The sequence below is a fragment of the Thermobia domestica genome, chromosome 1, assembly GCF_964235325.1.
Source record: "Thermobia domestica chromosome 1, izTheDome1.hap1.1, whole genome shotgun sequence".
NCBI lineage: Eukaryota > Metazoa > Arthropoda > Insecta > Zygentoma > Lepismatidae > Thermobia > Thermobia domestica.
In genome coordinates, this window is record NC_137454.1 from 64,827,815 (window position 1) to 64,850,482 (window position 22,668).

The following is a 22,668-nucleotide window of genomic DNA, read 5'->3' on the forward strand; positions in this document are numbered from 1 at the left end:
AAAAAATAACCCTTCAAGAATTCAAATTAAGATTTGAATTTGAGAAATATCCCTCTGAATTTGTTGAAAATTGTTCAGATTGTCTCATATGTGTACTAAAACACCACAAAGTTGTATTTTGGGCACTCAATGGGATCCAATTCAAAATTCAACATAAACCAAGCATTGCACGATATTGACCATGTGAACGTATGGGTTCGGATCGATAACCATTTGCCTGTAGCTATTTACCTGCAGCATCAAAGGAATTTATATTCAATTTCATTTGTTTCTTGATGTATTCATTTGAATTTACACAATTATCCACCTTTTGAGTTATTTAGAGAGGTATTACGTTTCCAAACAGTACTTAATACAGGTCATTATTCTTGTTTGTTAGTATGGATGTTTCTAAATTTATGTTGGCTACATTGATACATGTTATTTTCATTCCTTTGTTTCAGGATTGCTATTACAGAACATTATGAAAGGGAGGGATATGTTTTCCCCCCTTTCACAATATTTGTATCAAATGTGTTATGAAACAGTGATACTACTCATAATCACTTCACACACTTTCAGCACAAACAATTAGTCAATAAATTCTTTTTCCTATTTCAATTATCCACTTCCACATATCTGTGACAGCAATCCTGAAACAAAGGAATGAAAATAACATGTATCAATGTAGCCAATATAAATTTAGAAACATCCATACTAAAAAACAAGAATAATGACTTGTATTGAGTACTGTTCGGAAACGTAATACCTCTCTAAATAACTCGAAAGGTGGATAATTGTGTAAATTCAAATGAATACACCAAGAAACAAATGAAATTGAATATAAATTCTTTTGATGCTGCAGGTAAATAACTCCAGGCAAATGATTATCGATCTGAACCCATACATTCACATGGTCAATATCGTGAAATGCTTGGTTTATGTTGAATTTTGAATTGATCCCATTGAATGCCCATGTACCTTATTTGTGTCTTTATTTTTTTCTTTCTTTTCTTTGTAATGATGACAAGGGTTAGGTGGCAGAGCAGCCTCCGGCTGAACCTCGCCCGCTGAAATAAAGAGAAATTCAGTTCAATTCAATATGAGACTACAATCTGAACAATTTTTAACAAATTCAGAGGGACATTTCTATGCGAAATTCAAATCTTAATTTGAATATTTGAAGGGTTATTTTTTTATTTTACAGGGTTTTTTTTTCAATATAGTACAACTTGTAGAGCAATCTTTAAGCTTTCCAATGGTGTTTGTTTCACGTTTCTAGTGCACACATTAACCATTTTATGACAATTTTTAATAATCACTGTAACTGAAAAAATACAATTTTTGGACATTTTTGAACACCCTGTATGAAGACACTTTCAGGGGGAAGGTAATATTTGGGATTTTTTCATCTCCCACTGTAATAAAGCTGTACATCAATTTTTACAAAAATCTGAGATGGTCAAGTCTGATGACTTGATTTGACATGGAATGTCCCTATACTAAGTTAACGGCAAAACCCAGTTTTCACTTTGAGTTTTCTGTGTTTATAGAGCATATAAACTCTCATTTCCAAGTGAGTGATAAAGCATTCTACTGGTGACCATTGGGTTTCCTGACCTGGAAAACATGTTTCAAAAACACATTGCCTTGATTCAGTGAATTTCGTGGCAAGTTTTAAATTTGGTCCCGTTACTGCGAAAACCATCCTGATGACGCTATAGGGCTTTTTCTGGCAAAGAATACACTTTCATTTTAGCAACAAGCATTTTCTTCTATGTTAATCCTCTACCAGTGTGCCAAGTGACAATTTTTCCCTTAAGGGGGAGGGGGTGTTCACCTACTGGCCTATAGTCTGTTTTCCGAGTTGCTATCAGGAACGTCCAGAGCTTAAGCTTAAAGGCGTGTTTCATCACAACAGTGTGAAACCACACCCTAATTTGATCACCTATCAACAATTAAAGAGTTTGGATGAGATGTGTTTACATCAGCTAACATTTCTTGAAGAAAGGGGGCAAGCTTTATATATATATATATATATATATATATATATATATATATATATATATATATATATATATATATATATATATATATACCGAAAATAATTAAATGTCTGAAGCAGGCGTACTCTCCGGGGCATATTCGCTCCCTTATCCCCTCTAGCGTCGTCACTGTTACACCCACTGTACAGAGGTTGATTCATTTATATTGTGCCGAATTTGAATGTGCCACTTACTATGGAAGTGCCGTGTTTCACCGGTTGTGTTCGATCTGCAGGATACCTCTACTATTGTCCGGCATCGGAGTTTATGTTGCACGGGACTGCGTCTCACTTTTTACAGGTTTTTCGCACACCGAAGACTGTGGACTCGACGATGGGATAAGCGTAGCTTGAGGAGTCCGAAAGTACAATAGTCCATTGGGATGGCATCTAGACTTGAAAGGAATGTCAGAGAAGAGAATTTCCGAAATTCCAGTTTCCTGTTCCATATGGAGGTAGAATTCCAGCAATGTTTTCGTCGTGTGGCCGCATGCCTTGTCTTAGAGCAGTTCAACTTTGTTCACGTCTTGTTCGTACAATGCTAGGTTTTCAAGCTGGTACATTTCAATGAGGACATGAGTCTGGTAGTACACAGCATTGGTTTTGACGTTTCGCTCCACCTTTTGGAGACAAAGTTTGCCCCTGTACGCGAACCGGGCCATGAACCATGAACCCTTTTGGGAAACACTGTGCGCACTGGCGGAAGAATGTGCTTCAGCTCCTGGCGTCAATATCTTTGTATGTGATGACATGAGCTTTACCACAGACTGTGAGGTAAATCCACCTCTCATCAAAGGTAACAACAAACTTCCACCGATCATGCGCGAGATGCCGTTCATACAACTTCCTCTAATTATTTTGCGATCAGCCACATCACAGCTTCAGGGCGTGCACACATCGCACACTGTGTGTGGGGATTTTTGGAAGTCGCCGTACGCCGAACCACACGCAATAGCGACGGAGTCCTCTACACAGGAGGCCGGTTTCTAGCTGCTTTGCGTCGGTGTGGTGAGGCCAGGACTCTGTACCGCATATTTCCGGATAATACGATTCACAGTGACACGCCTACATAAAAATTACTTACTTGACACATTTCTACGATGCGTGACGCCGGGAATTTAGCGTCGGAAAGGCCATAACCCCCTGCAGCATCAGACTATGCTTAACCATATTGCTTTACTGTGTGACCACCGAGATAGTGGTGCTTGGCTTGTGGAAATCTCATACCGATGGGTTGTGCATCCGCTGTACATGTTGCACATTGACTTTGGCTTAATATAAATAAATCAACCTCTGTATTCACCTGACTTTGCACCGTTAGCCTTCCACTTGTTTTGCTTTTTCTACTTCAACACTCTTTGCATGATAATAACAGGGTCCCTACCCAGCCATGAATATGATGGGGATTTTGTATACCATGAGAAACAGGAATACCTTTGTTATCAAACCTTGAAAATCTATTTTTTTTTTTTTTTTTTTTTTTTAGTGTTTTTCCTGTTTCACGAGTTTAATTATTACACTGCAACGTATCGATTGTTGTGCCTCACCTCGCATTAAGCTGTTATTACTGTCGTTGTACGGTCGGTGAAAGTTGTTTTTATAAACTTTCCGACCGTAAATTGAAAATTTTTGGACCGTAAAAAGCCATGAATTCGATTATTTAGGTTGAATAAGAACCTTGTATAACGTTCAATTCAGACGAGGCTGTAAATCAGCCTCTTGTTCAAATTTTCGCGGATAAAGGTGGTCATTTCATGTGCGTGAGGAATTATTATACCCACTAAAAGATGGCAAAATGTTGTTGAACAAATATATACAGAGAGACCCGGGTTCGATTCCCGGCGGGAGCTCATGTGGTTCGGATTCCACGTTAATCAGTAGGTCCACGTCTCATATAGCCTCGCTGCTGAAAGGGACGCTAATCTAAAATCAACTCAACTCAAATATATACAGAATCGTATCCAGAAGTAGGACTGATTTTTTTTTTTTTTTTTTTTGAACTTTTTGGTACATCGACTTAATACTCTGCAAAATAGGCCCCTTGGGCATTCACACACTTCTGGTAGCGAACCTTCCAGGTCGCGAAGCCCTTCTGGAAGTCGTCCTCCGTGATGCCGTTTAGCGCCCTCGTCGTCGCCGCTTGGATCGCTTCCACCGAGTCGAAACGATGCCCCTTGAGCTGCCTCTTGATATGGGGGAACAGGAAGAAGTTCGGCGGTGCCACATCAGGGCTATAGGGGGGGGGGGGTGAGGCAACGTGGAAACGCCGAATTTGATCAGGAGATCCCTCACAATCCACGCGCCGTGCTGGAGCTTCCATTTCCCCACCAGGTCTGGTCGCACGCGTGTGATCCGATTTCGCAGCCGTGTGAGCACTTCCACGTAAAATCTTGCATTTACACTCTGTCCAGGAGGTACAAACTCCTTATGGACAATGCCACGACGGTAAAAAAAAATGCAATCAACATCGATTTTATTTTCGATTTCGACATTCTGACCTTCTTTTTACGGGGTGATTGTGTGGCTCATGGTATTCTCCTTGTAGGCCTGCGTAAGCATGTCCTTGGTTTCGGTCGCTTATATTCCCAGTTTGACGCAAAACTGGATGGCGTACCGCTGCTCCAAATTTCGCTCAATCGCAACTGACGACGAGGCGTCACAACAGGAGGTCACTAACACAGTGGTCCACACTCAACTAACGCACGCAGGCGACTGCCGCCGGTCGACACCTGTTCCCAAGGCTCCCCTCCATAACATCCGGCCTTGCAGCCCCCCCCTACATTGCTCTGCGCGCGGGGGAAAAAATCAGTCCTACTACTTCTGGATACGACCCTGTATGTCATGATTTTTCTGACAAACCAATACATTCATTTACCCCTACATAGAAATCTTATAAAATTTGATGAATGAGTGTCAACAGATTCCCGTACTCAGAAATGGCTATCTAGTTCATGTACTTTTCAACACAGAAAAATACAATATCTGAGCAAAACACAAACCTTGGGCGACCCCACGTGTGTTGACTTATGCATCTGCGCCTGCGCTAAATTATCATGATTTGTCTACCTTCAGTGCTTGAGTAGTCGTCAAAGTAGAAACATTTAATTGTTAGTTTTGCACATTATTTGTGTTTATTTAGTGCAGCTGAATCACATACGACCCCAGTGTTCTTTGTCGTACGAAAATAGAATTGTTGGAAATTTTTATTTATTTATTTAATTTTTTCTTTCGAACTCTTTACGGCTGAGATGTAACATATCATGCATCAATAAGTAAGAGACTCACAGTGGAAGAAATATCTGCAATACTGAGTGAAGAGGCATCAGCAAATAGAAATATTGAAAACAATAACTCCCAGTCTGGTAGTTCTGGAAGTTCTGATAGTGAAAAAGAAGAAGTTACAATTAATGATGACGATGTTGAAGATGATTTTGATGCAAACTCTAACGACCATGATGAGACGCAAGTGCCGAGAAAAGTAATATATGGTAAGAACGGTCATAAGTGGTATACTAAACCATTTTATTCAAAGAAAACTAGAACGAGAAAATAAAACTTAGTGCATCGTTTGACGGGGGCAAAAAATGAAGCTCGTAATCTTGCAGCAGAACAGGATATTTTCAATATATTTATCACAGATGAAACATTAGATATTATTTGTGAACATACAAACTCCGAAACTGAATTACAGAAATTAAAATTCACGTCCCAACAAAACTATTTAACACCAATAGATAAAACTGAACTGAAAGTCTTGATAGGTCTCCTTTTACTCAATGGTGTTCTGAAAGATTCTGGGCTAACAGCTGAAGATATGTGGTCTCTGAAATTGGGTCCACCACCGTTCAGAAGTACTTTGAGTAAAAATACATTTAAATTTCTAATGTAATTGTTTGTGCTGTGACGACAGAACGACACGGAGGGAGAGGTGCTCAAGTGAATTGTTTGTGCTTTGACGACAGAACGACACGGAGGGAGAGGTGCTCAAGTGAATTGTTTGTGCTTTGACGACAGAACGACATGGAGGGAGAGGTGCTCAAGTGAATTGTTTGTGCTTTGACGACAGAACGACATGGAGGGAGAGGTGCTCAAGTGAATTGTTTGTGCTTTGACGACAGAACGACACGGAGGGAGAGGTGCTCAAGTGAATTGTTTGTGCTTTGACGACAGAACGACACGTAGGGAGAGGTGCTCAAGTGAATTGTTTGTGCTTTGACGACAGAACGATACGGAGGGAGAGGTGCTCAAGTGATAAAGTTAGCACCAATCAAACAAATATGGAATATTTTTTATTAATCAATGTAAGAGAAACTACACGCCATTTGAATATGTGACTTGATGAACAACTACTCATGTTCAGAGGAAAATGAGAGTTTAAAATGTACATTCCAAGTAAACCAGATAAATATGAGATTAAAATAGTGACTATGTGTGACTAAAACATATTATATATGTGATGGTATCTCATATGTTGGAAAAGAAAAAAGGCAATCAAATCCCTCACTTCCAACCCAGTATATTTTAAAACTGACAGAGACTATACAGGGTACTAACAGAAATGTGACAGTTGACAACTGGTTCGCAACTTGTGAATTAGCCAACGAATTTTTCAAAGTTAATTTGACACTTGTAGGAACAATGAGAAAAAATAAAGCTGCCACCTGAACTGGTCCAAATCAAAGGAAAGGCTGTGAACTCATCTGAATGTGTTTGATAACAACAACAATGGTCTCCTTTGTTCCAAAAAGAAATAAAGCTGTGATGTTAATTTCTACAATGCATTTTCAGGCGCTAGGTTGACGAAGAGACCAGCAAACCGGAAATAACTTTTATAACAGTATCAAGGGAGGGGTGGATACATTCGATTAACTTTGTCACTCTAAAATAGTTGAAAGAAAGACTAGAAGATGGCCCCTGAGAGTCTTTTATGGCATGATAGTTGCAGCTGGTGTAAATTCTTTTGTAATTTTCTGCTTAAACAGTGCATCACCATCCAAACCTGCTAGAAGTAAGTTCCTGAAATCCTTGTCATTTTCTTTGACACAGGAGTATATAAAGAGAAAGCTCTTTCAATACATTTCGAAAGAATTGTGGTGCTCTGGAGATAGAAGAGACCCAAACTGTGAAAGAATCTCTAAGTGGAAGACCTGGCCGGTGTGTTTTCTCTCCTCGCAATAAGGACAGAAAAGGACAAACAAGATGTGTGTAGTAGGGTGCATCGAATTTCCACTTTTTTTTAAATCAACTTACCCTTAGTGATATTTTTTTGCGAAATGGGATCCATATAACGTGTAAAAAATTGCAAGTCGATTGGTCTATATCTTTAGGTGCCACCAACGGCCGAAAATTTTAAAATTTTGTTAAAAAATAAATGTTATTTAAAAAAAATGTAAAACACATACTTTTATGAAAAAATGGTTATCCTGTGTGGTTTTGTTTCTGTAAAATGTCTATATTTTACGTGAAAAAATTTTTAGTTTGATGAGTCAAGTCATTCAGGCGCCACCAGTGGCTTAAAATATGGACAATTGTGTCCCTACTTTTTTCATTTCTTAAAATTAAGTTGCGTTGTTTGTGATTCGTCTGGATCGTTAATTAGATAAGAAAGATTTCGTTTTACATCTGCAGCTCTTTGCTTATTTCCAAACATTAATGATGGAAATAACCCAGAAACTCACCATGAGGAGGTGGCTGCAGTTCGAGTTTCGCCCACCCTTATATACTAATGTTGCCTACGGTAGTGCAAGTTCATATCCTTACTCTTTTACCTCAAATTGTTTTTTGTATTAAATTCTGGTATGTTTTTTTCTTGACTGTAGTGTTGCTATGACAAATCTATGTCATGCTTCTTGCCACATACCGCTGATGCCGCTTGTCACCAACTTCACCATTCTTTCTACAGCGCGAGTGTGAAGGGTAAGGATGTAATAGATTTGTCAGCCATTGGAGCCATCTTTACATTTTCTCTTAGCTTCTGCAGGCCCAAGTGTTTTGTCAGTGGTGGCTCCATCAGCGTGCATGTTGACCAATTAATCATATCAACATAGTTTGTCGCTTCTAAGTTGATTTCAGGGACGACGAATTCTCGTACCGGTACGCGATCACCAGGTTGGGTCGTTTGTCTTTTTTTTTTAGGACTCGCCTCCAGCCAAGCTTTCGTACTTCAGCATCTTGGTCAATCAACATTAATAGAAGTAGGTTCTCAGGATGGCCGTACCACAAATTTCTATGGATTACTGGATGAATTTTCCTGTATTTCGCTTCCATGTGGCGAGAAGTCGTGATAAGTTGCCACAAATGACGAACTCCTTCTGCACACGATGGATTTCGGATCACAGTAAACCAGAATGGCGCGTAGACCATCATGATGTACTGGACGATGGTTTTAAGTTCATTAGTGCGTTCTTTTGTTCCTACGTACAAACGTAAGACTCTATTTGCTGTAGTTAGCCATCTGGCTTGATGAATTTTACCAGGCTTCATGTGAGCTAACCCAACGGGGCATTCTCCTGAAGAAACCGCTTGGCAGATATTCAGCAAATATTTTTGATCCGTGCTTAATGAATCCTCAGTGAAGTTGAGTTCCCAGTCTACTGGAACGGGCTGAAAATTCTGGAGTGGCAACTCTTCGCAGGTTGGAAGTGCTGATCCTATTGGTCCTCTAAATGTATTTGGTCCAGTAGACTTGCCGTCTATGAATTCAACCAAATGTCGAAATGGGAGCTCATTCGTGTGTATCATACAGACGATTCTCTGAAGGAGTTTGTTCAGGAAGGCTTCAATATGTGCCAGCGCACCATTCTTCTGACCAGTGTTGGTAACAGTACCGTGGCAACCCAAAACAACCAGATCTGACAGGAGGATATTTTGATGAACAAAGAACTTTGTGATGGCAACCCGTATACTCTCTCCTCTTCCAGATGAAGGAGGGACGTGGCCAAGGTAGTTCGATCCTGGCTCCTGTAGCAGTACGTAGTGATCTTCTTTCATTATTCGGTGGTTGATGCCGTCTTTAGTCTCAAGGGTGAGAATCTGATTCTTTCTTCCGTCGAAGTATAACGCTTTTACTTCGCTCGATTCAAGCGATGCACTCGCCTCTTCAACGATAGCGTTTCCTAATGATTTCTTCTCTCTTTGAATCTTGTTTTTGTCGATCACCTTCTGCTTATCAACTGGGGTAACCATTCCGATATCTACCAAAAGCGACGAAGCGATAATTGCGGCCTTGCGGTCTGATATATTACATCTATATACTGCATTCGAGAATGTCGGCAACCTAACTTTCATTTGTTTAGAAGGGCTAGTCTTCTTTCTTTTAAGCGCAGGAAGAAACTTGACAGTGGAATCTGACTCTTCTCCCGTTCAGTTTGTAAAAAGACACTATCGTTTTGTCATCCGGAACTACTAATTTCATTGGGCTTTGGTTGATTTTTCTGACCTCAATTTTTTCGCAATAAATGTTTGACACGTTTCTGTGTCACCTTTCTATCAAGTCCTGCCATACCCATCTGTCGGGTGATTCTCTGGTCAATTAAAAATGAAACCTCCAATTTAGGCACTTTCTTCTCTCTCGCACAAGTGCAAGCAACCGGGTCGATGCATTTACAAGAAGCGATATCAAACAAAGTTTTGCTGGCGAACGCCTGGAATTCTGCAACTTTGGAAGCAAAGGAAACGGGTTTGTCCTTGAACTTTTGCAGCTGACGGGCCTTTTTGTGGTATGTATAATGTAAAATCAACGCTATAACCCGTTGCTCGCTCAAAATAGCTGCACCGCTGATTGATGCATTTTCCCAAATTTGAATTACTTTCCTTGCCACTGAATGAGCTAGCACTTTAGCAGAGAGGTCCTTCTGAGATGCTGTATCCCATTTCGTGTTCTCTCTTTCCCACAATAATTGCTTAAGAATATCAGCGATTGTTGGAAGCTGGCTAAAAGTGAATTCCGCAGGGGATCTAATGACATTATGGACAAAGTTCCTTACATTCAAACGTGACTTCTTTTTAGGTGACATCTTTATGGACACTTGATAGTTTATTCACCGAAACCAATTTTGAATAGTTAGACACTTTTGTCAACGCAAGACCTCAACAAACTTGCCGCACCATTGGAATGACGAACTGACACATTCAATGACTGCCGATAAGCACAAGTAGGACGCAATCCTTCAAAAACGCACACAAATGCACACGTGTTTTCACTTAAACACAATCAGCAACGTAAACAGTTTCCACATCAAACACCAATTTTTCTGTCTAGAAAGCAACGCAAAATTACTCCTAATCTCATCTGCAGACATATTAACAATGAGTTAGTTTTTTCTTTTCTCTCGATGCTACTCCACTTTTAATTTTACGACAAACTCGCTTTTGGGCGACTTCATTCTATGCAGTGCAGGTGTTTTATCGAAAGGAGTTTTTTCTACAAAAATATCATTTATTTTTTCGCGCTACGAACATAAGCTGGACAACCACCGGTATGTCTTATTTGATAACATTCATTCTACTATAAAGTATTTTTTTTTTTTTTTTTTACCTTGATTGCGCCATTTCTTACCCAATTTGCTGTTTATAAGAGATGAAAACTCGATTTTTTTTTTTTTTTTTTTTTTTTACAAAACACTGAATAAAATATATTTTGGGGGCGTTTCGTCCAAATTTTAATACGCTAGTGGCACCTGAAGGACTTGACCGATCAAGCTGAAATTTTTTTCCCGTAAAATATGTACATTTCTGCCAAAAATAACTACTAAGGATAAAATGTTTTCGTAAAAGTAAATATGTATAATTTGTTTTTAAAAAATTTTTGAAACTTTAGGCCGTTAGTGGCACCTAAAGAAATTAACTAATCGGCGTGCGATTTTCTATATGACATATAGATGCCATTTCGCAAAAAAATTTCACTAAGGATAAGCTGATTTAAAAAAAAAGTGGAAATTCGATGCACCCTAGTGTGTAGTGCTTATGCAGCTTATGTGCTGAACTTCGTTTTGGAATTTGTGGCTACTAAGATGTGAAGTGACTTTTCAATAATGTTGTGAACAAATCAGAATTTTCAAGACTTGTGTAGCTGAGTCAAATAATTTGGAGTATTATTGGAAAATAATATTAACATTTGAATGACTGTTCAAATAATATAACTAATGATCAGAAAATTCGATACTTTTATAATTGGTGATATACTGGGCTATACCTATAACAATAACTTAACCTAACCTAACCAGTTGCAAAAATACTTGTTAGTTAGGTTATAGGTGTAGTTATAGACAGGCCGGTAAGTCACCAGACAGAAGATTAAATTTAATAGTAAACCATTAACCGAAATATTTGTGTTCAATAATCACAGTTATTGTCAGACTATGAGAAACTTTACATGTATAGGTGTGACGTACACATGTCGTAGTCTAATCTAAAATAAATGAGCACATGGTACCAACTCTTACTCGACTAGTGTTTTCTAAATGTATACATTTTGTAATGGGTCGTATATGACCCCACGGTGTATTTTGTGTTACGATCATGTTATGGTGTCCTTCTAGGATTAAAACATTGACGTGTAATAGCTTCGCCAACTAATTAAACATTTGGCTTCATCAAACACAGTATAATTTTATTTGATAAAGTCAAATTTGGCGAATCTGTTACACATCAATATTTTAATTAGCAACTTTGTGCTTTGTTCAGAGATTGTGTTTTCCCTGAATATGTGACGTTGAGTAAAATTAATATGTGACAGGTGTTTAAATGCCATATTGTTGAAATATACCTTCATACACAGAACCTAAAGGCCTTATACAACTTAATGAATGATGAGCCAGTGAGGTAGTTCTGTAATCCAGCTCCTTTGGAGGGGAGATAACATGGTGGGAAGGCTATGGTGTAACGATTGATCTTGCATGATGATTTGCACCCACTGACTGCATCAGATTCAAGTATCGGTCGTGGTTCGGAGCCCACGTTATTAGCAGGTCCTTCAAAACCTCGGTATTGCATAAAGACATAAAACCAAACTTGAATGATGTGTGGTAGATTCAGCACAATCTCATTGCTAACAGTGCCAATATAGTGTTTCATATAACCAAATACGGGATGCGCTGAGCACCTTACAGAGAAAACGGAAAATGTGCAACAATTAAATAATTGATACTGTGAATAAGCGACAGTATTTGCCTCTTGAAATTAGAAGACACGACCGTTAGTATTAAGTAATTACACACTGCATACAAGTATATACATCTTTATTATTTTACAAATACATGAAATTGTTTTCAAGGTGAGTGGCATTATACCTATAATAGACACAAAGAGCAGTGCTAGCATATTATCACAATTATAACCCACAGTAATACAACCGCGTATGTTGAGGCTTCTTATTGGAATGTTGTATCTTGTGAAAATGCTCCAGCTAGTCTGAATTCATCCTTTTTGAGAATAGCATACATCCTCTGTGGCGTTGGTATCGAGTACTTCGCTGGTCGAACGGCCATCACTCGAAGCAGGAATTCTCGTTCACTTGGTTTGGGGAAAATAGACGACGGAGATCGTATGTTCGGCGATTCGCTGTAACCTCCAGTTGGCTCTGAATCGATTATCATTTGAGCAGCCTGCAAGAGAAATACGCCTTCTTTGAATATTTGCTGACAAGGAAAACGGTGTATTATATTTTCTACAGCTTTATTTATTTATTGTTTACCACCTTTATGTACGTACACTTGCCAGCAAAAACAAACATACAACTACTTTTTTTTTTCTTCGAGAAATTAGTTTTTAATGAATTAATTTTTTGTTTCATCCCTGGGTTCACTGAACCTCCAAAACGTAACAGTAAAACATGTTCTGCAAGAGTTTGTAAGGAATGAAGAAGATTGTAAAATGTTCAGATGTCCGACATATAAAGAAAACTTTAACATTACAGCATAAGACTAATCTTACTTCAATGCGGCCAAGTTTCAGGAAAGACAGGTCGCCAACTTATAAAGTAGCATCGACGCAGTTAGGAATTGTCTGCTGGGGGACAGACCTTTTGGTCGGTCTCGGACCTGTGGAATGCGTCATTTTTATTTTTTGTTAAAAAGTTGAGGGGCTCATAGTTCCGCCCATGCAAAGTAGTAACTAATGTGCGCCTTATAGGAAAATACAGGCTCTACAAAAATGATTCCAAATTAGGCAGGTCGCAAAATTATAAAATAGGCCCCTTTATTTCAGGGCAAAAATATTCACAAAAATCTACACAAATAAAATTGAAGTTTATGGCACACGATGATAGGTGAATAGAAGTTTATAATATTTGTGTGTGCGGGAAAGGCAGTTTTATTTATATATATATATATATATATATATATATATATATATATATATATATATATATATATATAAATTAGCTTCACCTATGGCGATCTTTGCAAGTGTACCATTGTTCCATTCAACCCTTTTCGCTGGTCTAGTGGCTAGCATGTGTATCTTTGGAGCGTGTGGTCCTGGATTCGATTCCCAGTGAGAGAAACCAAAAGGATTATTCATTTTGGCACATTTGTACATTCTATTTGGAACTTAATCGCCTGTTGTTAATGAGCTACTAAGTATTTATCTTGCTTTGAGAAAATCTTAAGGGAATCCATAGGTCACATGCTCCGCTACCTGTTAACAAGCTATTGATAACCTATCAGCTGCCACTAGTTTCGATGTGTAGCTTTAACCTTGAGAGTGGTCCAGAGTTACTGGAAATCGCCATTGAAGAAAGACGTCGATATGTCAATTGGCTTTCCTAAAACATTCAGTATAAACAAACACAACCACTTCTTGGATTACTGTGCTTTTTTTTTTTCTTTCTTTCTTCACTTTTATCAATCAATATAGTATTCTGGTGATTGACCTTCCAAGACAATTCATGGAAACGGATACTCCTTATTTCCATTCACAAACACAGCACATCTGCCTCACGTACAGGGGATATAAAAGAGTTAAGAAAAATAACAACAGTATGGTATTTTGCGTGGCCAGGATAATAGGTAAATTTATTATTAACATCATAAAAGGGCAAAAGTTGCTTCAGTGCAACAAAGTTCCAAGATAGACAGTTAGTTAACTTTCCGAGCAATAATTAATGCATGTCTTATAAAATAATACAAGTTCAAGAAAAAGGAGGCCAAGTTAACAGGTTTTACTTTACCTTATTTCTTTATATAAACCAATGGTTGTAATTCCAAAATTACTATAATGTTGGTGTTTGAAGATTTTCAACTTCTGCTAAAATAATAAATACGTAACTAAATAGTACAAATAAAAGAAAAGAAAGAAAGAAAAATGTTTGATCATCCTTGATACTAGTTCAGTCGCCAGCAAAAGTGCAAGTTTTTCCCGTACTTTTTTTATACACCAATCAGAACGAACTAATCATGCCCATAGCCTAAACATTAAGACAGGGAGGGAGAGGGGAGCTAACTTGAGTTTATTTACATTCTTAATTGCTTATTTTTTGAACATAAATTTATCCAAACAACTGAAAGTTTCAGGGCGTCTCAACTCCCTCTTCCCTTCTTAGTTACAGGTCTGGAATTAACCAATTCAGATAGCTCTTTTTAATATCTAAATACCATAAGTCTTACATAAATACTGAGCACCACAATTGAATTATCTCCTCGTTTTGAGGTTATTTATTTAAAAAGCACGTACGCATGATAGTTGAATAGTTGATCTTTTCTCTCCTTACCTTCTGAGCTTCACTAAACATGGTCTGAATTCTGGTTCCAATCGGGGACTTGGGACCTCCTGGAACTTCCACTTCTGGACATTGCATGAGACTCCCAAGGAAGTTCTTCAGCTCTGGTGGATTTTGTTCTAGGCCTTGACTGAACTTTAACTCCAGAGAATTGGCCTGAGCAATCTGAGCTTCTGCTTTGATCACATCATTCAAGAGTTCCTGTATTAAAAATATTTTTATTAGTTACATTCAACAACAAGTGGGAAAGGATAAAAGAACTGAATTAGTAAAATTTTGTTTAAAGAAAGAAAAAAAAAAAAAACAGTCTGCGTTGGACGTTTAGTAGCACAATCGGATCTAAACGTTACGTTTCGTCCTTTATATTTTTGGAATATGGCTATTCATCGAACTCCACAATACATTTTCAAAATTCTGCGAAAATAATACAATAGTTATAACACTTTTTAGTACTTACAAAACATGCTATACATCTAAACTTTTAAAATTATCAATGTTTTGGTCGTGCACATAGATTTGTCATTTTCTAAAAAAAATGTTCTCGTTTCATCATTCTATTAATTGTTCCTCTATAATTCATACTTATCTTATTTCTACAATGATTTTAAAATTTTTATTACAAAACCCGATAGGGGAAAGTCAAAATCTGTCAAGTTTTCGCGCTGCAAGCTTCGCTGAGTATTTATTTATTAACTCCTTTCCGCATGATTTTTTTCTTTTAGCGAAAATGGGAACTTGAAAAATGAATTAAAACTTGAATTTTAGATTTTTCACTTAATTCCGACGAGAAATAAGTACGTGCATATATGAATAAGTACTGCATATGACACACTATGCAGTAAAGTAAACTTTCCTAGAAGTGCGCAGGGATACAATTCTAAGGGTACACTTGTAAAGCAATTTCAAAGAATATTTTGTGGATTATATTTCGAGGTACAGACTGAGTCAACCAAACATCAACGTTACTACTATCGCCTAAGTCTGGAGCTGCAGTAGGAACAACATTACTTTTAGCCCCAGTAAATATTTTAAAAATATAAGTGAAACCTGAAATTCCACTCAGAACAAATGCTTTATAACCCCATTTATGAGGTTTCTTAGCGTTATATTGTTTTATTGATGATCTACACTTTGCTCATCCACTGCCAAGAATTCTTCTTTGGGGACTTCTCTCAGGCGTTCTTGTATCTGTTCAAGAAAAGGCCTAATCTTATGAAGTATGCCATGGGCAAATTCTCCTGCAGGAATAAAAGTTGAATTTGCATTGAAGTGAATAAACTGTTTGATCTCTTCAAACCGATCACAACTCATCACCTGATTTACCGCATCATGACCAAGCCTTCCGTTCCAGTAATGTCTAGTAGCTGCAAGCTAATATTTGGCATGTAGAAAACCACACAATAAGTGTTCAAGTTTATTTGTAGTCATTTGTTGGCCGAACATGCGTTGAATATAGCTTTGACTGTTCAACTGTGTAATGAAGAATTTCATCAATGAAAAAAGTTCTTGAAATATTCAATAGGCGTGTATAGTTGTTTTATTTCTTCAGGTAAGTCCTGAGGTCCTTGAAATTTTACATCTTCTTGGGACTTTTCCATGCTTCTAGGTTTCCGCTTGATGTTTTTCAAATCGCTCGATGACGTAGACCTCTTATCCTGAGAATTATTTATGAGACAGAGAGGGACATCATCAGCATCTGAATTCATTGCATCATCAGAGAGGGACATCATCAGAGGTATGACGATCCTCTCAGGGGAAGAGGCAACAGAATCTTCATCCAAGTCCGATAACAAAATATTGGTATTTCTTGAATCTAGTGCTGATTCATCTTCGGATAAACCTGATAATTCACTGTCTTCACCATTTGGAAGTTCTCTAACAGCTACTGATGAACGTAATAATAGTAATAATAATAATAATAATAATAATAATAATAATAATAATAATAATAATAATAATAATAATAATAATAATAATAATAATAAAAACTGAATCAATTGCTGTAACAGAATTGCAGAACGACTGTAGTAGTTGTCATCTCCGCACTTCAAGAACATAAAAGTATCTGTAAATGCATGGTGTGACACATATGGCACACACGTTTTTTTTCTTTCTTTTTTTTTTTTTTTTCATTTCATATTCCTCTAATACGAACATACAAAATGAAGATTGTATTGTTGGAAATACATCTGAAAGTACTTATCTTGAATGTAATATTTTTTGTTTGGAAAACTGCGCACAATGTTTCGCAAAAAAATATTTTTACTGATAAAAATTCACTGCTTCACAAAAACCACATGTCAACGTTTCCCCGCCTAATACAACTCACAAAGAACATACCAGATGACACAAAAATCTCTTATTTATACACGTCAATATGTCACATAGCAACGAAACAGTCATTTGGTGCCTTTGATAAATTACACAAAAGCTAAAGTAAATAAAAAAAAAAAAAAAAAAAAAAAAGGAATGTGCCATATATGGCACGGCATGCGGTAAGGGGTTAATATAACAGAGGTATAGATTTAGCTGACACCACTTACACTGGACAACAAAGAGAAAAAAATTCTGGATGGAAATTGGATAGTGGTTTTTGATTGTGGGCAAATCAGAGGATGTAGCTCGTAAGTTATCATTGCAGAGGAATTTTACTAGTATGAATTAAAATAGAGGAGGATGAAATCTATTTTTTGGAATGCTAAATATATATCAAAAATCAATTTCTTACCATTTTTGCTCTATTGGGGGAATTCAATACCGAAACTAGCATAGCTACAGGATGGGGTTGTGGGTGCTGAATCCACTTTTTAAAAAATCTCGTTATCCCAAAATTATTATTCTATTGAGATCCAATATATTAGTTTCGAGTTTTAGCAGAGGAATATGGACAGAGAGTAAATCTATTCCTGGGACTTGAATACACTTAAAAATACACATACACACACATCTCTTAGCGTTGTTACCCTATGGAGATCAAATACTGAAACTAGAAAAGTAGTTAAATATATCACTTCCAATTTCAACAGAGAGAAAGGCGGAAATGGAAACTACCCGTGAAACGAATCTATTTTTCGAAGAATTTCACTTTTGTTGTTGTTGTTGTTGTTGCTTTTGAATGCTGCTCATTCTAACTTTGGGACTTCCTATAAATTAAATTAAATCTAACCAATGCAAACACTTACCAATAGTAATCTATGTTAGTTTCGGAAATATATCACTGTCTTCATCAGTCAGATTATGTGAGAATATTTCTGCCGAAGACCATATGTGTGGTCGAAACTGTAACTGTAACATTTTGGAAGCAGTCCAATACATTTATTTATTTATTTATATTTCACTTTATATTTATTTATTTATTTATTTATTTATTTACCAACGTGACTTATCTCAAGAGCCGCCACTGCTCAAAAGAATGTTAAGATAAGATGTCTTTGTCTTTTGAAATAATTTATTACTTACTTCATATTTCCGGATGTCAGTCCGAGGCTTCCGAGACAACGTAACAGCTTTCTTAATAATCTGTTCCATTAGCTTAGGCAACAACTTCAGCTCCTCTTTCTTTTCCTCCAAGAGTCTTAAGATAGCAGCATGCACAAGAACTGGTAACAGCAATTGGGCCATTCCTGCAGGGTGGGTTGCATCCAGAAAGTGAAGCACTTTTTCAGCCTCTCGTGTGTCGTCAAAAAGACGTTTCTGGCGACGAGCAGGTACTGGCTTCGCCGCTGACCATACATCCTGCCATGTGTTGCCAGGAAGCAACATTCGAGAGCTCAAATGTCCTACAATACATACAAAATAAATATGAATTTTCGTGTTACTCTATTACCAGTTATAGACAAAACAGTACTATGAAGAATGTCTTAAAATAATATAAAAAGAATAAGATTTTCTAAGCTAAAATAACGAAAACATCAGTGTTTTAAGAAAAAGATACATTAATTTTGCAATAGACTGCTTAACAGCAGATCTAGCATTTCGACAAATTGTATAATCTTCATCGTTTTCTACCTGCCAAAATCATTAAAATCGGTGTTTTATTTTTATAATTATTAAATTCTATTTTTATTTTAAAAAAATCAACTTTTCACTTTATTAGCTAAATACTAATTTTAACATCTTATCAATTTGATTTTATTTTGGGTTTAGCGTTCCCTTCAGCAGCGGGCTATATGAGACGTGAACTTACAGCTTATCGTGGAATCCAAACCACATGAGCTCCCACGGAGAATCGAACCCGGGTCTCCCGTCTTCTGCGTTATCAATCGAATAAGGAACAAGTTGAATGAAGATGTGTAATATTATATCATATTAATACCTCGACCACTCAAAAGACGGAAGCAATATTTTATTTACTAAAATTTTCCTTCAATCTATTACGTTTACACTACTACTCTGTGTGTTATCAAAATTCTGCTTTATGTAAGTGTTCTGCCCGAAGCAGATACAAGCATTTCACCTTTCACAGTTAGGTAGAGCTACTAAGCAGTAGCAGAGTGGCCTATTCTCTCCCACTGTGGTCTAAAGGATATACAGCTAAACTTGTGATTAGAGAACTGAAATGAATTTCACCACACTTTATCCGTTACTGAATTTCACACTTTAATTAATACAGTAAAACCTACCTTCAACGGACCCTTTATTAAACGGAAACTTGTCTTAAATGGAAATATTTCATGGTCCCTCGAATATAGGGCTGAAAGACGTGCTAAATTTCCTTTATTAAACGAGAACTGTGTTACGCGGATAACGGAAATCAAAATAAGGCTTTTAACGGAAAAATTCAAGTCCGGATTGCAGCGTTTAGAAAGTTTTTAGACATCCGCTGAGAGGTAAGGTACATATATACAATACAGTACGTTGTCAGCGAAACAGATCGTGATGTGCATACCGAATCAGACACAATGGATATAGATGCCATAATTGAGAATTATAGGGAAAAATCTGAAAGGAGAAGATGATGTGGAGGAAGGAGAGAAATATGGCGTTAAAAAAGTGTAAAGGAACTGCAACAATTTGTCTTACGTCAAAATGATACTGATGTATTTAGTGTGGTTTCTCAGGTTAAAGAATTTGTGGAAAGTGGAGCAGCCATGCAGTAGTGTACAGAAAACTCTCCGCCACTATAGGAAAAATAAAGTTTACGTGTTATTCCGTTTATTATAAGTTTTACGTGTATTAAGTCGTAGTAGAAAAAAATACTGTAAATTGACTACAGTATATAATATGGTGATGAACTATGATATGGTTGGGTCGGGCCCCCCTAGATTTTTTGGCTGGCTACTTGCCTGACAAGATGACATTTCATAGTCTTTAGAAGCAATATCGTACACACAGCTTTATATTTAGAAAACATAATATAATGGTAACAAATTTGGAATTCTATCGTGCAGTAAATTTGATTCAGGGTTATATCGAAGAGGACGGTACACTTCTCAAACTGTTTCTATTAAAACTATTTCATTCAGGTTACTAAAACCCGTAGATTTGTTTATATATAATATTTATGAATAATATTATACTTTTAATTCAGTTGGTGATTTGTGGTTAGATTCTAGGTTTTAGTTTCAAATGAAAAGTCATATTCCTAACCCGAACAGTAATCAAATCAGAATCGACTGAAGAACTATCAGATAGGGTTACGTACTAAGAAACACAGTTTGACACATACAATTCACAAAGACATTGAACGTTTACAATCGGTCCTGAAATTGTTCGTCTTCTTCCTATTTTGCAAATAATATCATTTACTGTATTTTGTATCTACAAATATAGCCTTTTCATTTTTTAAATCTTACCCTTCTTTTGTCCGAATTCATTAACAACATCCTCTTCTATCCAATCTCGAGGCGAATACCATCTAATGAAGTCTTCCAGTATTGCTCCTGGATTAGCTGCCTGAAAATTAGTGTTTTTTTATTATTGTCGTAATCAATTTCAATTTATCATCCATTTCATTGAACTGCCTTGAGTTAGTAAAATAATAAAATAATAATTGTTAGCTATTATTTTTACCTAATAAGATATTTAACTAAATCTAACGTGTTCCACCAAGTATGTGACTCTTACAACCACGTCCTGAATACTTCTATGCACTAAAACTCAATATCTTATTTAACCTCTTTATTTTCAATTTTTTCCATATATCACTTCTACTTCTCTTATATCAACAATCTTCAATCAACTCATATTCTATCCTAAATCATAATCATAAATCATGTTATTCCATATCTTTATAATCTATTCATTATCTTAAATCATAATCATCTATAAATAAACTATCTGATATCTATATCTTATTTTCACATGCTACTACTCATTTCACTCAGTAACAGTAAGTGTCACATTCACAAGCACTTTGTGCCCATCTCACATTCCAATAATAATAATAATAATAATAATAATAATAATAATAATAATAATAATAATAATAATAATAATAATAATAATAATAATAATAATATAAAAAATTAATGATAATAAGGCGATATCAAATTCCACATTCTCCTTCTGATCAACTAATACATTATACTTAGCCACATTTAGTTTAATTTGAATTATCTAAGTTTTTCTTTCCATCTTACCCTTCTCTCTTCAATCCATTTTTTGCACAAATAATCTTGTTTCCAATATCAGGCAAATTAACTATAATAATATAATAATAATAATAATTACCACTGGCGTACCAGCCCTTCGCGGGCCTGAGCCACTCCAACACCATCTGTTAGTGCCTGACTGAACTACGTCCAGAATAGCAACGAACACGTGATCGAGGCGTGGCCCTACCTCTTAACAAGCGTATCAGGAGGTCTCTGGATCTAGTGACCGTCATGTCCTTTATTCATGCGACGCCCGAGTTTACCTCCTCATCACGCTGGGTGGATGTCGAAAATTGAGGTTACCGCCCAGGAATCGAACCCAGGACCACACTAACGTCAGTCCAACGCTCTGAGCACTAGATTACAGATTCCTCTCTAGGCAAATTAATTGCTGAAAATTTATTAAAAGTTTCATGCAATTTAGCTTAAGGGTCTTCACTACAGCGAAATTAAACTACCGCTAATTTTAGAGTTTTTCTGTAATACCTTCAAAACAAATAAAAATATTTGAAAAGCAAAAACGTGATGAACTAGACAATACGATTTTGCATGTGATACCTTTACCACAATTCACCTATCTGATTTTGGTATGCCGCTATTTACAGAACCCGCAAAAAATGCTAAATATATATACAGTTGCAAATCGAAAGCAGATAGATGGGTTCTGATAACAGTATCGCATGAAAAATCGTATTATCTAGTTCACTACGTTTCTGTTTTTCGAATATTTTTATTTGTTTTGAAGATATTACAGAAAAACTCTAAAATTAGCGGTAGTTTAATTTCGCTATAGTGAAGACCCTTAGGTGATTTTACTCAGCTGCAAAGTGTTGCATAACGGTAAAATACCTTAAAGGATTCCATATCAGACAGCAACGAGGCACTCATTAATCTTGCTCGTAGTTCTGACCCTTGAGCATCTGTACCTAATTGTAGCAAAACCTCAGCATCTTCATCAAGTTGATCCTCTGTCTTTGGAGGCGGTTCCTATAGGCAAACACAAGTTTTTTTTTTATCTTCATTACAAATAAAAACTAACACAATATGCATGTTAACACCCAGTTTCTTAAATAAATAAATAAATACAGTAGCATATTTACATAAGCATAACTGTAATACTCTGCATGTGTTAGATTGAATGGTAAATAATGATCAAAGATACTATCAAAGGTAAATGATAATGAACAACTAACGTATTATAAGTAATAATTATAATACGTTAGATGTATTCTAAGATGTAAATATATTTCCAATTAAAAAAAAAAAAGAAATGTTTAAAAAAGAGATTTTAGACACTCTCCACATTTGCACTCGTGTTTCAACATTCTCTA

At 36.6% G+C, this 22,668-nt stretch overlaps 1 protein-coding gene across 1 annotated transcript in view; it reads right to left on the minus strand.

Annotated features, from left to right (window-relative positions):
- Positions 1-12,244: 12,244 nt before the first annotated feature.
- Rab3GAP1 (RAB3 GTPase activating protein subunit 1) overlaps positions 12,245-22,668 on the minus strand; it is a 363,483-nt gene continuing 353,059 nt past the window's right edge. The window contains exons 12-16 of the mRNA XM_081758024.1: positions 22,187-22,324; positions 20,537-20,636; positions 18,201-18,520; positions 14,733-14,942; positions 12,245-12,627 (exon numbers count right to left, since the gene is read on the minus strand). Of these exons, the coding sequence (XP_081614150.1) occupies positions 12,394-12,627; positions 14,733-14,942; positions 18,201-18,520; positions 20,537-20,636; positions 22,187-22,324 (1,002 nt within the window). The 3' untranslated portion in view covers positions 12,245-12,393. The remainder of the gene's footprint in view (positions 12,628-14,732; positions 14,943-18,200; positions 18,521-20,536; positions 20,637-22,186; positions 22,325-22,668) is intronic.